We start from the raw sequence: 23,620 nt of genomic DNA on the forward strand, positions 1-23,620 counted from the left end.
ATGTAGGAACTCTTTAGATTTTCTTCTATGTACTTCCCCCCATGATACAACTACCAGCACACGTTAGCTTAATTCTATGTTCTTGTTTTACTAATTTTGTGAGTACTTTTCCCCCTTTCTTTTTACACACCTGAAGTATGATAAATTTGCTATACTTTTTTATCTAATAACCATTTGGGTGTTTTTTGTTCAACGCTAAAGCCAACAGATTCTGTTGAGATAGATTATTCTCTGTTGACTGAAGTATGTCTCCAGTTCTGTGCAGTTCTAGGAAGTGTATTTTCCCAGGCTTCAATTTCTCCCTTTCAAGAAGGCTCAAAATGACCCTGCCAATGAATGACGATTGGACTATTCAGGCATTGATTTTTGGCCAGAATGCTCTTCCTCTAGAAAGCTGACTCTTCAAATCCTACTTTTCAACCTTTGTCTCAGATCATTCCGGGCGGGAGATGAATAACCCCTGAGAATATTTATTGTTTCCAAGTTCTTAACATTTTTTTTAGAAAAAAACGATAAATTATCATTTATACTGATTCAAAGAACTCATTGAGTTTATGTACCTGGGCAGCAATATTTGTTCCACGGAGAGAGATATCGAAATTAACATCTTAAAAGCATGGGCTGCATTGGATAAGCTGCGGTGGTCAGTATGAACTTTAAGGCTAACTGATAAACTGAAAAGGAAGTTCTACAGAGCAGTGGTGGAGTCTGTCTTTGGTTATGGTGCTACAACCTGGACACTCACCAAAACATTGGAAAGAATGCTAGATAGCATATACACTCATATACACGAACAGTGTTAAATATATCTTGGCAAGATCATCCCAAGAAGCAGCAACTTTATGGTAAGCTACCTGCCATATCTATTACTATCAGGGAGCAATATCTGCAATTTGTCACTCACTGACAGAGGAGCAAGCAAGATCTGATAGAAATGTATTGCTGTGGTCTTCACAGCATGGACGCATGAGCATAGAACGACCTAGATCCACGTACATCCAGCAAATTGCACATGATGTGATCCTGAAGACCTGATGGAAGACAGAGAAATCTGGAGAGAATGTTACATTGGTCTGTGCAAGGAGCCCAAAGACTAATTCAAATATTTCTGTACACCTAAGTTTTGTTTCGAATGAGATCCTTTCAAATAAATCCTTGAGTGAGAAATTCTTCTGAAAAACAAATGATGTTATATTGAAGACAATAATCAATTCTATTGTTCCTGCCTTTTACTTGCAATTTGTATTGAGTTTACAAGATGATTTTTTTATTATTTAATGAAACATTCTGAAAGAATAGACTTGAATTCCCTTGAAAATATCAACCGGTTCCATTCTACATGTTCTTCAACATTTTATTTCTGCTGAATAATTGAATATGATTTATCTACTTTTTTTATAGAACGTTTCAATAAAAAAACTATTTTAACAAATGTTTATGCAAACAAAATTGAAAAAAAAGAAAACTTTCACAAAACAGATTCATCATTAGTGAATTGTTTACCAATAAATTCTTATCGTTAAAATTCATCATTAGTGAATTGTTTACCAATAAATTCTTATCATTAAAATTCATCATTAGTGAATTGTTTACCAATAAATTCTTATCGTTAAAATTCATCATTAGTGAATTGTTTACCAATAAATTCTTATCGTTAAAATTCATCATTAGTGAATTGTTTACCAATAAATTCTTATCGTTAAAATTCATCATTAGTGAATTGTTTACCAATAAATTCTTATCATTAAAATTCATCATTAGTGAATTGTTTACCAATAAATTCTTATCGTTAAAATTTATGCTGCTCATCATTATTTGAATTTGATGCTGATGACAAATGAAAGTTTTCTGCAAAATTAGGAGAACATTTATATTTCCTTTCTTTAATATGCATCGAAAAGGCTGAAAAAAAAAAGAATTAAGAAAACATGGTTTTCATTTATGGCCTTTATAAGCTGAATTTGTTTTGTTTACAGATATATTAACTCAAATTTCTAAAAATTGGTTTTGAAATTTCCACCAATGTTGTCTGGCCTGAATATTTAGTCCTGACTGTATAAAACATCCATATTGATTCTGCCCTTCTGACAACATGTGTTGTATTGAGACAAAGTGTGAATACAGAAGGAGACACAAGTGATGCTCACATGTAGCGTTTATTAACTGTATCTTTACATGTTTAAGGCATAATCGTATTCACACACCAATCTTCTCATCAGATCACCAAAGTTAAGTGACATGAAAACTGACTATTATTAGATGGGTGACAATTTTGGAATGCTGAGCACTATGTCATCTTCCTAGGATCAGGATATACTTTCGGCCAGGGACCACTCTTGAATTCAACATTCCTCATAAACTACCTGCTTAGGAAAAAGTCGGCATAATACCAGACAATATATTACACATTCCCTTTTAATTGTGTTACATGTTTGACAGACAAATTAACAGTCATTAAGTAGGATGAATATCTTTTCTTATATTCTACATGACATCAGTAAAAAGTTACATTAAAATGCAATTTATATATCTATAAAAGTGAACGTGTCTGTGTGTCTGTTTGTGTGTCTGTCTGTGTACATTTCCATACGCAATAACTCTGTCAATTTTTAGTCTACAGGCTCGAAATTTGATATACAGGGTACTGAGATTTGGGAAAATCGATGTGATCGGTTTTCGGCCAGAAATTTGGCTGTTAAGGAGTCAAAGTTCAACGATTTGCCTTTGAGAACTCTACCAAACTCCTCCGACAACTTTGGCTCTAAACGCTTGAAATTTTAGATATAGGTTCCTTGATTTGAGCCCCAAACAATAAATGTTAATGGGGCATAATAGGGGTCAAAGTTAAAAAAATTGACCGTTTTTTTGTTGTTTTTTTTGCTCAGCATATACCTCCAAACACCCGGGCAATGCCGGGTACCCATGCTAGTACATATATATTTTTGTTGAACAAATGTTGCCTACCAAACTCCTCCTAGAGTTTTTGGTCTACAGACATGAAACTTCATATATAAGGGTTTTGAATCCATGCAAAACTTAAAAAACGAAAAATCGGTGCAGAAGTGTGAAAAATTAAAAAAAAAATGAAATTTGCCAGGTGAAGGTCGAACGCCGGCATTACGAATGCATAACGTAGTTGTTATTGGTTCATGTTTTAATTTTTAGCCTTGCAGTAAACATGTTTTCATAGCCCAGTCATTGACGGCAGAGGTAAAATAAATCGTGAGCTGAACGTTTTGGTTTCGATTCTCGGTGGTGATGCATGAGTCTTTTTTTAAATAATTTTTAAATCATTACTATATATTGCATCCAATCTATCTATCTATCTATCTATAAAAGTAAAAATGTCTGTCTGTCTTTTCTCTATGGTAGTTAAGGAAGACTATCATGCAGAAAGGCATTACTTTACATATTCACACTTTTTAATAAATACATATGCACATAACCTTATGAACTGTAGATAGGGCCCGAGCAAAGCCGGGCGGAAATGCTAATAACTTATAACTGAGAAAATTTACCTAATTACAAGGGAGATAACTTATAATTGACTGTTTGAAATAATGCAACTTATAACATACTGTGGATGGATCGTTTAGGAATATTTTATCTAATATAAAAAGTAAGACAGACCTTTTGTTAAGTCTGTAAATAGTTAAATATTAAAAATTAAATATTAAACACTTGAATATTGAATATTAAATATTAAAAATCAAATATTAAACACTTAAATATTGAATATCAAATATTAAACATTTGAATATTGCATGTTAAATATTAAACATTAAATATCAAACACTTACATATTGAATGTAAAATATTAAAAATTAAGGTACTTATACAGTTTAATCAGACATTTGAATATTGCATGCCTTGACAGAGTACAAAATAGACTCCGTGGCTTAGTGGGGGATACCCTTTTCTCTACCCTGCAACCTCTCTCCCACAGAAGAGACGTTGCGAGCCTATCCTTATTTTATCGTTATTTCTATGGCAGGTGCTCCTCTGAACTCCAATCTCTGGTCCCCCGTCACCAATCTTTCATGAAAAACACCTGTCTAGCTGAATCCACTGTGAAAAATTTCCCCCACTCTATATCTGTGCCTAAATCAAAACGCGGATTCCATGAACAAAGCTTCTTTCTTAGAACTGCACGCCTGTGGAACTCTGTTCCGTCTGCCTGCTTCCCACCGGACTACAACTTGGATGTCTTCAAGTTCAATGTTAACAAATTCCAAATGAACCGCCCCCTTAAGTAAACACTGCATCAAATCTCCACACTAACGTAATGTGCTTGCAATAACCCTTATCCCTGAGTGGCTTCCGGGCCTTGATAAGTGGTGATCACTGTGTAAAAAAAAAAAAAAAAAAAATTCAGTCTATTAGCACCACACAATCAGTAAACCCATGAGTATATAAAATCACAAGTGGGTTCTTTGATATGACAGGGGCACATTCGAAATGAATGTTTCTGTTTAGAGCACATGTCAAACATAATACTTGACTTTTGCATTTTAAACTTTAATTCAAACCATTATATGTGAGAGGCATATGAGGCTTCCTCCCGGTGCAGCATGATTAGCCCCCAACTAGAGCAAGCAATCGGCCCATTGCTTTGAAAAATAGGCGATTTCACCAATTCTGATGACAATAAAAATATAGGAGTGTGAAACAATCATTGATCATCATTCAATCCCGGGCAACGTCGAGTTACCCTGTTAGTATTAAATATATTGTAAACACTTAAATATTAAGTATTGAATATTAAATAATAAATATTAAATATTGAATATTAAATAATAAATATTAAATATTGAATATTAAATAATAAAAATTAAATATTGAATATTAAAATTAAATATTGAATATTAAGTAATAAATATTAAATATTGAATATTAAGTAATAAAAATTAAATATTGAATATTAAATAATAAAAATTAAATATTGAATATTAAATAATAAAAATTAAATATTGAATATTAAATAATAAAAATTAAATATTGAATATTAAATAATAAATATTAAATATTGAATATTAAATAATAAAAAATTAAATATGGAATATTAAATAATAAAAATTAAATATTGAATATTAAATAATAAAAATTAAATATTGAATATTAAATAATAAAAATTAAATATTGAATATTAAATAATAAAAATTAAATATTGAATATTAAATAATAAAAATTTAATATTGAATATTAAATAATAAAAATTAAATATTGAATATTAAATAATAAGAATTAAATATTGAATATTAAATAATAAAAATTAAATATTGAATATTAAATAATAAGAATTAAATATTGAATATTAAATAATAAATATTAAATATTGAATATTAAATAATAAGAATTAAATATTGAATATTAAATAATAAATATTAAATATTGAATATTAAATAATAAGAATTAAATATTGAATATTAAATAATAAGAATTAAATATTGAATATTAAATAATAAAATTAAATATTGAATATTAAATAATAAAAATTAAATATTGAATATTAAATAATAAAATTAAATATTTAATATTAAATAATAAATATTAAATATTGAATATTAAATAATAAGAATTAAATATTGAATATTAAATAATAAAAATTAAATATTGAATATTAAATAATAAAATTAAATATTTAATATTAAATAATAAATATTAAATATTGAATATTAAATAATAAGAATTAAATATTTAATATTAAATAATAAAAATTAAATATTGAATATACTGTAAACATTTAAATATTTACGTTGCAGGAGTTTGAGTAAGCTCAAACTCCTGCAACGTCAATATTGAATTCTATTTCATTATAATCAATAAGCATAGATGGGCCATGTTTTTTGTTTTTTTGCTTTTAAATGTATTTCCAATCAGTTTTATCGAAAATATTTAATTCAGATCGATATTCTATTTTAATTTAATGACATCAAGAGAAAGTAGAGTTAATAAATAAATAATCTTACGACTTTTCTTCAAAGACTAAAACACATTATTCATATGGATATCAGTTTTGGTCACTGCAGTAAATGGGGGAATAACATAAAAATCAAAATACAGTGTAAAATTATATTAAATAATACATAAATCTATTTAATTTTAATGAATAATGTAATATTTTCTAATCAATAAAAGTAAAAGATTTAAAAATTGAACATTATTTCTAACATTCACTGCAGAACATACCAAATAATAAAAATGACACCCTAAAAGTGGTTCCTAGTCAAATTGTTTATTTTATAAAATTCCTCTCCTTTAAATTAATTTTTAACAAAGTTTTATCTGTTTTAATAATATACAACTGATATCGACACATGAAAATAAATATATTAATTAAAAATTGTTTATTTTATTAAATTCCTCTCCTTTAAATTAATTTTTAACAAAGTTTTATCTGTTTTAATAATATACAACTGATATCGACACATGAAAATAAATATATTAATTAAAAATTGCTAAATAAAATTAAAAGAATCTTTCTTTCAAATTGCATGATTTTATTTATTGCATTTTTTTTTCTTTGATATTCTATTTTATTTTTCTTATTATAAAACAAAGCAGAACAAAAATAAAGTATCATTTAAAAAAAAAAAAATTTCTTTTCAATTTATTTCTTTAAAATATGAACATTTGGTGCTTATATAGACCAGTGGTATTTTAAACCAACGGATTTCAGGTGAAAACATTATTACATAGTTATGTACCGTGTCGAAAGTAGATAAAAATTTCAAAAATTCAGAAAAATGATCAAATAGAAAATAATTACAACTACGAAAAAAAATTTTTAAATTCTTGAGTTTTATTATATGTTTTAATGTGAAGAGTTGTGCGACTAATTCTGACTTATATCTTTTGATTATAATTACAGACTGCCTTTTTAAACGCAACATTTCATAACCTAATCATGAATTATTTTTTTGTTAAAAATACATCTGGTACATTTTTTACTGAATCATTCTTCATCATTTTTTAAATTATACTAATTTCGACATGACATATAAGTACATAATAATGTTTTCACCTGAAATGCGTCGGTTTAAATATAACACTAATCTGCACAAACACTGAACAGTTGTGTCACCATTTCAGCAACTTAAATTGGGATGCATCCACTCTTGGTTTTCTTCATAAAATTAGTTTGAAAAATAATGTTTTCTTTTTGTTTTGGAACACAAACAAACCTTAATGCTTGACTTTGACCTATGACATTTAACTCTAACTAGAAATTAACTTCAATCAATTGAAAAATTTCCAATCACTTTAAATTGTTGATAACTGTCATGTAAATAATAAACATTTTACTGGCATATTTTCATTGTTATTAGATTTACAAATGCATTAAATGAGTGAGGTTTTATGAATTGTATTTTTTTAAAAATTATATTCTGGTTAAAATAAAAGTTTATTTAACAGAATCGACTATTAGGTTTCTCTTTTGCTCCAAACCAAATAAAAGCAGTTATTTCCTAATGTTATGTTATTTTTTATTCACAGTAAAATGTATTTCCAAGGTTATTGCTCCCTTACAACTTATCTTTGCTGATAACCATGTTTTGATAAAAAAGCAAACTTATTTTAAATATAAAATATTTATGTTTCTAAATTTTGGAGATGAGAATTGATTATTCATATTATTTGGATTCTTAAAGCAATTGTTCTCATCTTGAATGGTATTTTCACAACATTTTGGTTGAAAAAAATATATATTTTCATAATATATAGTAATAAATAGTGATATATAATGATAAATAGTAAGATTATATATCTAGCAATAAAATAGGTTTAAAGCTCCTAAACTTCCTACTAGAATTGTCTACAAGAACTCATGGCATAATGGATAAAGTACTTGGTAAAATTAAGGTATATAGTTACACTCTTTTGGAGACTGAAGGTTCGATGCTCAGTTCAAGCGACACTCAAAATGCAATTTCGAATTACTTATAACTTCGTGGCTAACAAAATAAGCATTGTGATTTAAATAAAGGATTCTGTTAAAAATTTTGTGCCGATTCCTGAGTTTGTTAGAAAAGATTTCCATGTTGGACAACATTCACCCGAAGGTTACATCGACCAAAATGTTGCGAAAATAACACTCAGAATAATTGTAGTCCAAAAATTACAATTAATATGGATTAAAATACCAAGTTTAATCGCATATGTCAACAAATCATGGCCAAAGCAAAACATAGCGGAAAATCAAAAAGGAAGACAAGTTTTACTTATCACGTCACTCTTCACAGCTGAAGATGACAAGTCAAGGTCTTAGTGCTTTATCCTATACTGAAAAAGCAGTCCATTTTTTTTTAAATTCAATTTTAATTCAAAACAAGACACAATGCCACTTTGAAGTAGGGGGCTACTATCGGGGGCATAAGTTGCAGGGGTATTATGAAGGGAGATGAGTAGCAAGATGACTGTTCACATTAAACTTGAACTTCTGCATATCAGTACAGTTGGGAAAGCAGAATCTCAGAAGGGAGTTCCAAAGTCTAGCAGTTCTGGGGAATAAACTATTGGAGTAGAAAGATTTCTTACATCTAGGGATCTCTACTGTGAAGGGGTGGGATTTAGCTGCTTGTCGGGTTTGTTGGGGGTATTTACGTCAAGGGGGTATAAGTGCTTGTAGTTCGTCAGAGTATTCACCATTAAAGTACTTGTAGAAAAGGCAGAGGGATGCAACATTTCGTCGATAGGACAGAGGCTGAAGCTTAGATGACAGTTCAGGACCTATCAGGTTGACGACTCTCTTTTGAACCCTGTCAAGGAGTGAGAGACAAGCAGCAGACGCACCAGCCCAAATGTGACAACAGTACTCTATACATGGGCGAATGGTGGCCTTATAAAGGTACAGCATACTTTCAGGCGTAAGTAGCTTTCTAGCATGGTAGAGAGAGCCCACCTTCTTTGCAGCAGCCTTGGGAATGCACCCAATGTATCTATTCCAGTTCATGTTCCTATAAACGTAAGGCCAATGAGTTTAAAGGAAGTACTTTCGGGTAATGTGTTCTTGGCCATTGCTATTGGTGTCCATGTGCAGTGTGGAAAGTTTCCCCACATGTAGTGCATGGGTTGTGCCTTTGGTAATGTTTTTATTCAAACCTGGCCTTTATTTTTGCCCCTATTTCTTCCTTTTCTTTGTGAAAGCTATTCTGTTAGCAACTTCGGTCTGCTGCTAGCGCTTCCCAATTTTCGTGTTCATATTCATTGCCTTTGAGTGGTGCTTTATCACATCCTTGTAGAAGAGTTTCTGCCCACCAATCTTACTGTATCCATTTTCCAATTTTCCATATTATAGGATTTTGGGGATGCGATTGTTTTCCACTTTGGCCACACTGTGTTGTGGTGAGTACGGCTTCTATGCTGTTCATGTTGGTTCTGTTGAGTTTTATTAGTTATTTATAAAAGAAGGGAAAACGTGGAACAGAAAACAAGGATGGGGCGTAACAATATAAAATTATGTTGTATTTAATTTTAATTGTATGCAGCTCTTCTGATGAATAATAATGCCAGAAAGACCTTCAAAACTTATTTGGTAAAGATGAACCTGTTTTATAATTTGATTTTTCAAATAAAAATAAGAAGGTCAGGTGTCTTTTTATTATAAAAGATATGTAAATGTATATTTGTATACATTGGATTCACTCCTAAACTAATTAACCGATCATTATGAATTTTAGAATACAGCTGCTAGGTGTAGAGTTGCGCAATGTGGTATATATTTAGTTTAATTCAATATTATGCAACCTCTCTCCCACAGGAGAGACGTTGCAAGCCTATCTTTGTTTTATCGTTATTTCCATGGCAAGTGCTCGTCTGAGCTCCAATCTCTCGTCCCCCCCCTCGCCAATCTTTCACGAGAAACACTTGTCTGGCTGAAATTACTGTCAATAATTTTCCCCACTCTTTATCTGTGCCTAAATCCAAACATAGATTTCATGAGCAAAGCTTCTTTCTTAGAACTGCACGCCTGTGGAACTCTGTTCCGTCTGCCTGTTTCCCACCTGACTACAACTTGGACGTCTTCAAGTCCAACATAAACAAACTCCTGGCAAAGCGCCCGCTTAAGTAAGACACTCTATCAAAACCCCTAATACTAATGATTACTACAATACTATCTCATTGATTACTGTACACACAATAACCCCTATCCCTGAATGGCCTTCGGGCCTTGATAAGTGGTGATCCCCATGTAAAAAAAAAAAAGGGAAAAAGAGGAAGATGAAAGCCCTTCATGAAAATTCAGCTTCAATTTTTGGAAAATTTTAATGATAGTTAAATATCAATTAATGAATATTCAAATTTTGGAAGATTTTAATATCAATTAATAAATATTTCCCTAAATTTTATCTTTTTAGGAGTATTTTCAAGGAATGTAAGGGGGTCATGATATAGAAAGTATTTTCTATTTGAAAATTCATATATTTCAGATTTGTATTAATTTTGATTCATAGTAATTAAATATCAATAAAGCAAAATTCCTTGAATTTAGATTTCTTCTTAAGATTCCTGGAACTAAAATTTTACACCTTTTCAAAAATCAAAATCATGCCATAAACTTTAATCAAAATTGGAATAAGGATTCTAGACATGAGGTTTAGTCACATTATATCTTGATTTTAATCTTTGTAAAGAGACAAAAAGTAGTCCAAATAACTTTTACCTATTCTGGGACGGGTATTTTTCTGGTTATTTACTATGAAAATTCTAGACTTTTTCGTCCATTAAAAATCGGTAAATGTTATAGCCATTGACTAAATATCAATGCTTATGCCAAACTTCTAGAGTAAATGTGGTATTGTGGTAACTAATCCCTACAAATCCCTGTTATTCCCTCTTCATCTCTGTGCATCAAACAGATATCATAACACTTAGTTCATTGCACCTTTTCATAACAAAGGTACATACAAAATTTCAGCCAGATCAACCAGTAGTTTCTGAGAAAACGTAAAACTGACAGAGAAAAATGATGAAAGAAACAGCTTGAAAAAAAAATCCACTGTTCATTAAACATTTTTATTGATTTCTAAATTTGGCGTAAAATATGTTTTCATGCAAAATATATGAATGTTGTTATATATTTTAGATATTCCGCTGCGAAGAAGAAGGATGTCGCTACACCTGTATTCGTCGTATGAGTCTTATACAGCACAAATCGAAACATGTTAAGGAAAAACAGTATTCGTGTGAATATTGTGGAAAAAAGATGAAAACAGCAGTGTAAGTATAGATACATTCGCACATATTTCAATTTGACTTTAATTACAAAGAATTTCTTATTTTATGAATATGTTGAATTGTTTGAAGATTTTTGTAACAGAAAATCTTCGTGCAATTCTAAATACAAATGTACTTTTTTTAATCAAATTATTTTTCAGAATTTTTTAGATTACGATTGATAAGTTTTACTAATTGGATTACTCAGTCTACTATTCTCACATGGGACTAGTCTTACAAACTAGTCTTACAAAAAATCTCCAACTTGTTAGGGTAAATCTTTTTGAGGTAAGGGAATCTCTGTATCAAACTTGGAAACTTGTAAAAAATTTTCACCTGAACGCTTTATTTAATCTACGGAGATGGATTGTTCTTGTTCTGACAGCCATAATGATTGTTGATTAGTGATTTTAACAATGACATATCCGTGTTGATAATTTAGCTCCTAAAATATGTACCAGAGTTGTTGATATGGACAGTGGCTTAATGGTTAAATGTTTGGCAAACAATCAATTCTAAAAGGCAGTCTTTTTAAGATTGAAAATTCAATTCTTACTACAAGAAATAATACCTAAGAATGAAATAAAAATTACGACTTCTACTCAATCATAGCTGATAGAACAAGAATAACCTACCTCAGTAGATCAAATAAAGGGGTCAGTACAAAATTTCATATAGATTTTTTTAGTTGAACATAAAGATTGCCTAGGTTGAAAAAATGCGATCGAAGGTTACATCGGTTAAAACGTTGCGAAAATAAAGACCGAGGTGAGAATAGTATTTCAGATAACAGAAAGTAATTATTTATCAAAAATAATAAAAAAGAGTTTAAAAAGTTTGTTTAAATTAAATAAGGAAAATAATGCATATAAAAACTAAATTAATTTTTAGGAAATATTAATTTGAGAAATAATTAATTTGAGAGATCTTACATTCAACAAAACAATAAAAGTAAAAAGTCAAACTTGTTTAAATTAAGAATTATCGCGAATTAGGTTGTTTTTCTTGTTAGGAAACACTTTGCTATACGGATTAAATTCATTTTTATCTGAATGCCAACTCGTAAAAAACATTACCTAATTTCATAAAACATTTTCCATGCAAGCCTTTAGTGAAAAGACGCTTTGAATGCAGTTAGCAATATTTAATAATCTAATATATAAAATAAAGTAAGTAGGTATCTAATTTTTTTTTTTTTTTTTTTTTTGTAAGATTTCTTCCTAAAAAATCAATATTTAATTCTGGTCCATAATTGCAGCATGTTATTAAAAACAATAAGATTTAATTCGATTTAGCTTTTTTCCAAAAAATATTTTCTGAGCTGGTATTATTTTATGCAGCCACCATATTATAAAAAGGGATGTACTTCTGTATTGATTAATACAGATTTCCTTTCCTTTGTTTTGAAGAAACTAAATAATAATTAAAAGAAAAATGGCATATTTCAAAAACAAAACAAAGTAAGTACAATCATTTTAAACTGATTTAAATGTAGTAGCATTATATAATGCATCAGTCGTTTTTGATATGTTTATATCCCAATCAACTGCAAACAAGTGGAATGCCTCGTGCCAACGTGACTCCCTCGTCTGCAGAATTCTATTAAAGACATGCCACATCAGAAAACACTGTGAACTGACTTGTCTGGACAGATACTTCTCCATTGCCATATCTTAAACCTGTTTTTAGTCTGCCGGAAGCACCATCTGATGGAACTCGATATTCAAATACAGACGTTTATATTTGGCACTATAAATAAATTTTATGAAGTTTTAAATTTAAATTTAATATTTATATTTTTGTATTTATTGAATAAATTCATTTTTTATTCATATTTATAAAAAAACAATTATTAATTCATATTATAAACAAAAACAATTATTTTAATTCCTATTTATAAAAATATTTTTATTCATATCTATAAACAAAAACAAATATTTTTATTCATATTTATAAACAAAAACAAATATTTTTATTCATATTTATAAATAAAAAGAATTATTTTAATTTATATTTATAAAAAACAATTATTAATTCATATTTATAATCAAAAACAATTATTTTCATTTATATTTATAAAAAACAATTATTAATTCATATTTATAAACAAAAAATATTTTTATTCATATTATAAACAATTTTTTTATTCATATATATGAACAGAACAATTATTTTATTCACATTGATCAACAAAAACAATTATTTTATTCATATTTATTCACAAAAGTTATTATTTTTATTCATATTTATAAAAAATATTTTTATTCATATTTATAAACCAAAGAACTTGAAAAAGTACTTTAGAAACAAGACATTTTGTTCATTAACGTACCATTCTTGTTTTTTCAATTTTAATCATCCAAACTATTTAAAAAAAAAAACTATTGAATTTAATGGAAGAAAGTAGAAAGTTGCTTTCCTTACTTTGTCCTTTAGGCCGCCCATTCCATGAATAATGTCTTACAAAGGAGGAAGACAATCTAACACTCGTCATTTGATCTTTTTTTTACCTTGAAGCTGTATTGTTTATTTATTTTTTTATTTTTAACTATCATTAAATAAAGTTTTTGAACACCTGATTTCTTCCAATAAATTTCCCCTCCTTCTTCTCTACTAAAAATAAACATATAAACTAAACATTAATCCATGAATTAAATAAAATCTAATAAAATAAATTCATTTATATACTTTAATATGCACACCTAACTGAGATGTAAACAGCATTGTAAATAATGTATTTTGCTTGGGTAATTGGGAAGTTTATGGTTTTCAGCATATTCCCCTTAACAAGCTAATCCTTTCAGAGAGAATTGGTCTGTTTTTTTGTTTTTTTTTTACACAGTGATCACCACTTATCAAGGCCCGGAAGCCACTCAGGGATAAGGGTTATTGTAAGTACATTACGTTAGTGTGGAGATTTGACGAAGTGTCTACCTAAGGGGGCTGTTCATTAGAAATTTGTTGACGTTGGACTTGAAGACATCCAAGTTGTAGTCCGGTGGGAAGCAGGCAGACGGAACAGAGTTCCACAGGCGTGCAGTTCTAAGAAAGAAGCTTTGTTCATGGAATCCGCGTTTTGATTTAGGCACAGATATAGAGTGGGGGAAATTTTTCACAGTGGATTCAGCTAGACGGGTGTTTTTCGTGAAAGATTGGCGAGGGGGGACTAGAGATTGGAGTTCAGACGAGCATCTGCCATGGAAATAACGATAAAACAAGGATAGGCTCGCAACGTCTCTTCTGTGGGAGAGAGGTTGCAGGGTAGAGAAAAGCCACTAAGCCACAAAGTCTATTTTGTACTCTTTCAAGGCAGGATAGGCTGTTTTTAGCAGCTCCTGCCCAGATATGGCAACAGTATTCCATCCTTGGACGTACTTGGCTTTTATATAGATAGAGAATTGCATCAGTAGTGAGATATCTTCTGGAGCGGTAGAAGGATCCTACCATTTTTCCAGCGACCTTGGCAACAGACTTGATATATATGTTCCATTTCAGATCAGGAATAAAGGTCAAACCCAGAAGCTTGTCAAAACACAGGGCCTCACCCAGACGAGAGCCATCCATCACAATTGATGCCAGATGGGGATCAGAGCGTTGATGATGTAAGGATAGAAGTTTGGTTTTGGATGCATTAAAGGTAACCAGCACATCTTCCCCCACTGAGCCACGCGCTCGAGATCAGAGGAGAGAGAATCAGAGAGAACTTTGTCATTTACAGCCTTTGATGTGTTGCCGTAGATGGTCGTGTCATCAGCATAGATGTCTACGAATGATTTAAGTATGTGTTTAGGGAGGTCATTGATGTAGATCAGGAAGAGAGTTGGGCCCAGGATTGACCCCTGAGGGACTCCAGCATTTATATTGCAGGCCTCCGAATTTTATCCATCTACCACTACTCTTATGAGCCTATCGGAGAGAAATGATTTAATGATTGAGAAAACATTTCCAGTTATACCGCAGCTGGAAATCTTGTGAAGTAGACCCTTATGCCATACCTTGTCGAAGGCCTTTGATATGTCAAGAGCAATTGCCCTAGAAAGGAAGCCTTTGTCAAGAGATTCACTAATCCTGAATTCTTAAATACAGGGTAAACTGATGAGGTCTTCCAGGGAGTCGGAAAGCACTTCTCCTTAAGGCAGCGCTTAAATAGTTTCGTAAGTATATGTCTTCTATTCTTGAAGTACTAGAAGACATTAGCTAATATTTATTGCTAGCAAGGTTTCCTAGGGAGGGCATGGACAACAAAATAGAAGAGTTAAAAATTGTGTGCAGTATTTGATCCCCCAAAGAATTATTATTATTATTATTATTATTATTATTATTCACTTGGAGTTTTCACACAGGACATCATTAAGTATTTTTCTTCGAGAACAACCTGTGGTACTTCCTGGAGTCTGAGCAACAACAAGTCTCTAAAGATTTTCAGTACTCTTCATCTCTTTCGATAACGTTGACAAATGAATTTGCATTATCGCAATAGCCATTTACCATTGATTTTTCACTGGCAACGACCATTGGTTTTCACTGGAATTTGAGTGGCAATAAGCCTCCCCAAGGTCACAGTTCTCTTCACACTTATTTAATGGAGATCTGGCTAGTGCCTTCTCTTCTCAGTCTTTCCATCCCCCTTGACACTTCAATTCAATTCGGTGTGGTGTCAGTTGATGCCGAGGTGTAGTAACTGAGTTTTCAGTTTTCTTGATTCCTTATGAAGTTTCTTGGTGTTTTAATTTTGTGGCAGTTCCCATAAGTTCCTGTAGCCCATGTGTGTTAGTCTTCATATTCAAGGGTTTTCAACCGTTTTCATTATTGTTACCCATTGTATTTTTTCAGCCATTCCTTTGATTCCAATCTATTCCAAACTTTTGGAGATTGTTCTTAGTACTCCTAGTATTATTGGTGTGACCTTGGCTTTCTACATCATCCATATCCCTGGCGGGAGTTTCTAGAAGTTTTCTTGTTCTTCTCAGCTATTCCTTTCCAATTTTCTCTTTCATTTCTATTGCTTTGATGGTGAATGCTTCGAGAACTCCCAAATATTTGTAATAATAATAATAATAATAATAATAATAATAATAATAATAGTAATAATATATTACTGTCTTTTCTAATTGGTTATACATAAGTCATCATCATCATCATCATCATCTTGCTTGGTTGAGTAGTACAGGTTGTAAATCAAAATGCTCAACACGTAGAGATTAACATTTTATTGGATTTCCCAGTTATATGTGTGATATGAACGATATTCTGATGCCGGTGACAAAGGCAGAAAGACAGCACAGATGAAAATCTGATAAAAGCTTGTATTTGAAAGAAGAAAAGGAGAGAAAAGAAGAAGAAAAAAATGTTTTGCAAATAACTGGTATCTGCTGAAACTTGTCTCAGAAGATTTGCCTTTTTAATGGTCATTTGTTTTCTCATTATTTTTTAATGGTCATTTATTTTCTCATTATTTTTTAATGGTCATTTATTTTCTCATTTTTTTAATGGTCATTTATTTTCTCATTTTTTTAGTGGTCATTTGTTTTCTCATTTTTTTTAATGGTCATTTGTTTTCTCATTTTTTTAGCTCATTTTGGTGTAGTGTAGAAATAGCGAACCTTGTCTTCCTGTACTGTATGTGCTGATCCTTGCACGTGTCATGCAATAATGAAACTTTGAAAAAACTGCTCACATTCACAAGTTCAGTAGAGATTCTAAAAGGTAGTTTGTGATTGGTTGTTTTTCATCCAATCACAGATCACATAATAAAAGACTCCATAATATTTTCAGTAATTTTACTGCAAAACTCCTTTACAATACTGAAAACGCATCTTCAAAAAAGAACAAACAGAAATATTATGCGATTTCTTTTTTAAATTGAAAATATGGCATAACATTTAAACGTCTCTGAAGTTGAATTGGACTTCCTTTAGGAAAGGAGCTTATTGTCATTTGCCATTTCAAGTTAACCAACACAATGTATCAGAATATTTTTATGTATCTAATTGTATTATGTATTTTATACCAAAAACATTGTAATGAATACAAAGAATAATACAAATAATAAAACGAATAAAAGGTTAATTGCAAAGAAAGATTAGAAAAAATTTAATTAATTGCTTCATTATAGAATTTAATTGAAAATTTAAATAATTAATAGTATTTCTAACTAAAAATATGGAGAAGTATAAAAAAGCTATAGCAATGCATGGAACATGGTGTTGATGTAATGTGATACATGAACAAAAGTGGGCAAACGAAAGGAGGTCTTGTAGAGTTTTTTTCTTTCATCTTTGTATATATATTTATTTTCGAAAACAATCAGAAATACAAATCAGTAAACATGGACTTAATGTTTGGGATAACCGAGAAACAGAACCAGAAGTGGAAAGAGTTGAGCTGTAAAGCAAAGACTTATTTTTAACCAGTTTGGTATTTTAATTGTGTTCCTTTTTTATAACTATCATCATTTTCGCTCTTATTTATATTTATTTATTTTTTGTTTTATGTTTTTTAAAACATTTCTCCTCAATATACAAGGTTGTTGGTAAGTTAAAGTTAAATTTCCAAAAACTATTAACCATTTTTTTTATTAAGCACACGTAGGAAATGCATAATAATCCCACAAATAGATACTATTAAAGTGACAATACTCTGGAGGTAGTTGACTCTCTTTTGTTATCTAAGTGATACAAGATGCCTTCAATAAGTTTCCTGAATTTTTTTGTATGGGCAATTTTATTGATAGTACACACACAAAACTCTAGTCTGCTTCGAAGTAATCTTCTCTGGCTGCAATGCACTTGTATCCTTCCAACAACTTCAGGAAGGTCCCGCAAAATTCCGCTTGTGTGAGCATATCAATGACCCTTATCGCAGCCTCTTTCATCTCCTCAATTGTCTCAGCCTCTAAGGTTTTTCTTGAGCTTAGTAGAGTAAAAGTTAATTGGACAAAATTTCTTGATTGACTCTGATAATATCACAAGCTATCCCCCTTTAGATCCGGGATAACTTGTATAGCAGTTGTGTCAGGAGCATCATGATATACGAAAGTGAATGCTGGATCTTCACCATCTTCATCTAGTCTTCTCCTTTTACAATGACAGATCCATAATCAAATGGATCTTTAATGCAAAGTCTGACCAAATTCTACATATCAGAGGATTTGCTGAAAGTACTAAATTTGCCCAAAATGGAGGATATCCTAAGGATTAATCAGTTATGCTGGTTTGGCCATGTTTAATGTTCATCTTCTTGGATAAACTTTTGTAGAAGCATAAATGTCTTAAATCACAGATGGGGTGACTGGTCGAGGAAAACTTAGACGATATTGCATAGAATGGAATTTATAGATCTCTGACTCGTTCAACCATGAGAAATGGAAAGTGAGTTTGTGTAGTAACAGCCACATTTAAAAAGCAATCCTATTCTGTTTTATCCATTTCCCGGGCAAATCTGGGTAATCCTGCTAATTATCTTCAGCCGAAAATGTTGGGTAAATACAACTATTTTCCTTATGAAATTCATGAATCCATGCAATCTGTGTCGTAATATGTTTACACAATTTCATTGTTTTCTTACATTATCACCCTCCACCTCTTTTTCCAAAAGATGGGATAACAACAACAAAAAAAAACAAAAAAAACAAAACATAATCACCAAAGATTCAATGCAAAAACGTAATTTTTTTAATTCCATTTGATGTTGAAATTTTAACTCGAACTAAAATACACTTTCTTGACCTTTGGGCTAGGATTAAAGATTAGTATCTGTTCTGTCCAAAGATTGTAAAAATAATATCATGGGGTCTTTGTTTGCACTCGATATCCAAACAATGGAAATATGTCATAAACTCCTACAAAAGTTTTGGAGATTAAAAAAATAGTAAAGTGGTCGACCATAGTTGAGGGCAACCTAAACGCTCCATTTTTACTGATACTCATCTTATAATGTTGATTGTTTAGCAAGGGGTATCAAGGGCGATTTTTTTTAGTCTTTGGAATGACTCGAGTGAAGATTGAACCCTGGTCTCCCGGTTCATTAATGGACACTATTACCATTATGCTAAATAGATAGGTCCTCGCTACAGTAGAAGTAGTAGGAGGTGGAGGAGGAGAAAGTGGAAGAAAATACATTAAGCTACACAGAAACATTCAGATTAAATGTATTTAGCTTGATAATTTCCTGTAGAAAATGAAGCATGAATGTATGCTAAACTGATCGATTTTCAGGAAAGAACCTCTCCCCCATAATCAAATCTATATCAACCTGAGTACTTAGATAAATATGTTTCAGTTTGAATAAAGGAGGTACAATAATATCGGGGGCCTTCATCTAAGCTTCAACCTCTGTCCCATCGATGAAATGTTGCATCCCTCTGCCTGTTTTTCAAATATTTTAATTGTGGATGCTCCGATGAACTACAAGTCCTTGTACCCCCCCCCGACATAAACTTCCGCAACAAACCTGACAAGCAGCAAAATCCCACCCCTACACAGTAGAGATAGTACAGCAAATCACGTTGACACACTAGTTCTCGCCAGCTCACCAAAGTTAAGCAACGTTGAGCCTGACCAGTACCAGATGTGTAACCATTTGGGAAGGCTAGGCGCTGTATGTACCTTCTGGGAAGGTTGGCAGTGGGGCCGGCACCCTCACCCTGTAGAAAGAACTCAGTCGCTACAAAAGCATCTACAAAAGTTGTAGATGGTCTATGCCGCTTAGGGGCTCAAGGCTATGGATGGATGGACACAGTAGAGATCCCCAGATATAAGAAAGTCTTCTACGCTAATAGTTTCTTCCCCAGAACTGCTAGACTTAGGAAATCACTTCTGGGTTCCTGCTTCCCCAGCTGTACTGACATGCAGAAGTTCAAGTGCAATTTGAACAGATATCTTCATGCTCCACTCTCTAGATAGTATCCCTGCAATTTATATCCCTGATAATAGTCCCGTGTATCAAAGAGGTACTGTGCATGTTTGGGGTGGAAATGTAATAAAAAAAAAGATTTTCATAGTCAATATATAAAAGTGGGAATGTGTGTGTACATATATATATACATATATATACTCAACGAATTTTTGATCTACAGACATGAAATTTGGTATTTAGGATATTCAGACATGTGAAAAACTTCTTAATCAGTTTCCATTCCGAAAAAGGGCTGATAAGGGGTTAAAATTGAAAAATTGGTATGTGGAGGGGGGGGGTTCCACGGATGCACATGCATGAATAGTTCACATGTCAGATTCATTATGTTAAGAATAAGTAGATTTGAACATCCTTTTTAAAGATCATGTTAAACTAGCCTAATGGTTATCGAACTTGACTCACTGTCTTTGGGTTTTGGTTTCAATCCCAGTCCGTGTATTTTCTTTTTTTCTTGTTTTAATTTCAAGAAGTGAACTGCTTAGAAAAAACGTAGTACTCGCATGCACATATCTTTGATTCTGTATGAATTAAAATTTATGAGTATTTTACAATGAGGCAACGCCGGGCAGCCTGTTAGTAAGGAAATATGTTCGAGTGTGGTAGCAATATATGATAACTGACGAATACAACAATGGAATTTTTATTGGTTCTGATAAGTTATTGTAATACGGCAAGGCAGTAAAAAGTTGTTCTTTTGTTTATGGAAATCGCTTCAGACAAGGCATGAAGCCACTTAATGTAAGGAACTAACAAGAACGAAAGACAGAAGATGCCTATTGACCTTAGCCTTGAAAAAAAAAACAGGTTTTAGGTAGGAGAAAAACATTGAGCAGGAAAAAAGTTTGCAGAAACTTTGAAGTTCTTGGAAAGAAGTTAGTGAAATAAAGAGCTGTATTACAATCAGGTATCAAGACAGAATTGATGCGACCACTAGAGCAGTGAGCCAAATGAGTTGAAGTAAAGGAAACAGGAAGTATCTCAGGCAATTCTTAAAAACATAGGGCATAATAGTATTTACAGAAAAGACTGAGACTAGCAACATCACATTTGTGAAAGAGAGGTTGCAGCGAAAAAGAAATGATGGAGGGCCAATCAAATTACAGATACATTTCTCCACCTTATCAAGAACCCTCAAATGGGACAGAGGTCGACCATCCCAAATACGACAACAATACGTCCATACATGGTCTGATATTAGATTTGTGAAGATAGAGAATAACTTCAGGTTTGAGAAAATGTTTAGGATGATAGAAAGAACTGACTTTAGGAGAAGCAGAAAACGCAATGGATCTAATATATGAACTGCAAGAAAAATTTGATGAGAAAGAAAAAAGTTTCAGAATTGATCTCTCCTCAAAAACAAAGCCATCCGTGAAAATCTCAGTAAGAAAAGGGACACACCTACGATCGAAAGACATGAGCTGAGTTTTATCAGAGTCTTAACCTTTAAATAGAAGAACAATACAATTATGGTGAAACAAACCTTTGTAAAAATTCATTTTCTTAGAACTCTTTTGTAAATTTACTTTTATACTTCGACACCAATAGTCACGGTTTGAATTTGTCAGTTCTAAATTTAGAGTTTTACTGAAAAAATTGTAATTGTGTGAAGTTGAAAATAATAGGAAAGTTAATATTAAAGTATGCTATTATTATTATTATTATTATTATTATTATTTATTATTATTATTATACTTACAGCTTGAATTTTTTGTCACCATCTTAAATTTTGATGCCATGACATCATTTCTAGCCAATTTTTCAAACTTAATCACTAACCTGGAGCACTATATGTTTTAGTTTCGATTCTAGCTGATAGACCCCAGGTCACCTTTTTTATATAACTTTTGAAATCATTAATATAGATGTTGTTCTCCAAGAATTCTCTTACAGAACAACTTGTGGTGTTCCCTGGAGTCTGAGTGATAACAAATCTCTCTGAATTTCCAGTACTCTCCATCACTTTCGATACAATTTGCAAATCAATGTGCGTTATCACAACTGTTTACCATTGATTTCTCATTGGTAGCAGCCATTGGTCTTCACTGGAATTTGAGTGACAATAAGCCTCCCTAAGGTCGCAGTCCTCTTCGCACTCATTCAGTGGAGGCTTTCTCTCCTCAGTTTTTCCATCCTCCTTGACCCTTTGACTATTTGGTGTTTTGCAGTCGTGCTGCTGCCCGTTTATTTTTTTTTGGGGGGGGGGCGGTGGAAGGGAGGAGAGAAAAAGGGAGGCAGGAGAGGGGGAAGACACTTTCCATTTTTGGTGTGCAAGTTCTCTTGGTTGTGCCTTTTTGTTTCATTTATGTTGCAGTTTATATATGCCCGGTTAGAATTTGAAACTCATATGGACTAGTTTCTGCACTCAAGGGTTCTCTTTAAAATTTCATCAGCTTTCAGCTTTACTGTTTGTTTCATAATCTTAGTCTTTCTGTAGATTCCAATTTCTCTTAGTCTTTTTTTCCAAGTATTTTGGGACTGTTTCTATTATTATTATCATTATTATTATTATTATTATTATTATTATTATTATTATTATTATTATTTCGGTTCTTTAAAAGTGGAATTCGTTGTTGAATTTTTCATCCATTAAGTGTATTCATTAGTTTAGTTATTCATATATACTCCATATAATTTAATTAAAACAAATATAATGTCTTCATCTGATAATGCAAATACTAAAAAAGACTTCACGCATGTGTGAGATTCAAAACAAAGCTTTCCCGCTTTCTGATTCAGGGTTTCAAGTCAGGCAGCCATGGTCTGCCTCCATTTTAAAACGTTTTGAATGACAGTCATGAGACGTCCTATTCATGGCTTGCAGCTATTCATATTTAACCATGAATTTTCTTTATTAATAACAGTAATAATTTCCAGATATCATCAAAGTAAGTTGTATTCATTTCGCCCATTCATATTCCTTTAAAATGTTTACTCTAGCAATACATAGATTTAAACAACAGCCTCGTCAGACCTTACAGCAAATAAGGTCTGTAAGGTCTGACGGGGCTGTTGGATCGTAAACATGGTCCAACATCTGAAACATATGTAACCAGACATATAAAACGGTAATAAAAAATAAAACATATATATATATATATATATATATATATATATATATATATCAATTCAGGCAATAGGAATGAAAAGTTCACCAAACAAAAGCAAGTGTAAATCAAGTATTGATACTAATATTTATATAGTCATCTAAGCCAAATAAAAAAGCTCGATAGAACCACCATTGTAAAAGCTTGTCATAAGGAAAAAAATCAAGACTGTTAATTAAAATTTACAAAGAAATTTATTGTTCGACAGAATACTCTAAAATAATTTATTAAGAAATCCTCAATCTGTGGAGTTTCAAAGAATGTAATTCTTCTTTTCAGAAGAAAGCCGGTAGCAAAGTATTAGTATAGTTGAGCTAAGAATTTGTTGGTTATGGCATTAGGCAGCACTTTATGAAATGCAAAAAAAAATGAAAAAAATA

At 31.4% G+C, this 23,620-nt stretch overlaps 1 protein-coding gene across 4 annotated transcripts in view; it reads left to right on the forward strand.

The window, feature by feature from the left end:
* Window positions 1-23,620, forward strand: part of LOC145279597 (uncharacterized) — a 318,995-nt gene that overhangs the window by 287,328 nt on the left and 8,047 nt on the right. For all 4 annotated transcript variants that reach the window (XM_080130761.1, XM_080130760.1, XM_080130762.1 and 1 more), the window contains one exon: window positions 11,087-11,220. In XM_080130761.1, coding sequence (XP_079986887.1) covers window positions 11,087-11,220 — 134 coding nt within the window. The remainder of the gene's footprint in view (window positions 1-11,086; window positions 11,221-23,620) is intronic.

The sequence above is a fragment of the Euprymna scolopes genome, chromosome 7, assembly GCF_053919585.1.
Source record: "Euprymna scolopes isolate OS-2025 chromosome 7, ASM5391958v1, whole genome shotgun sequence".
NCBI lineage: Eukaryota > Metazoa > Mollusca > Cephalopoda > Sepiida > Sepiolidae > Euprymna > Euprymna scolopes.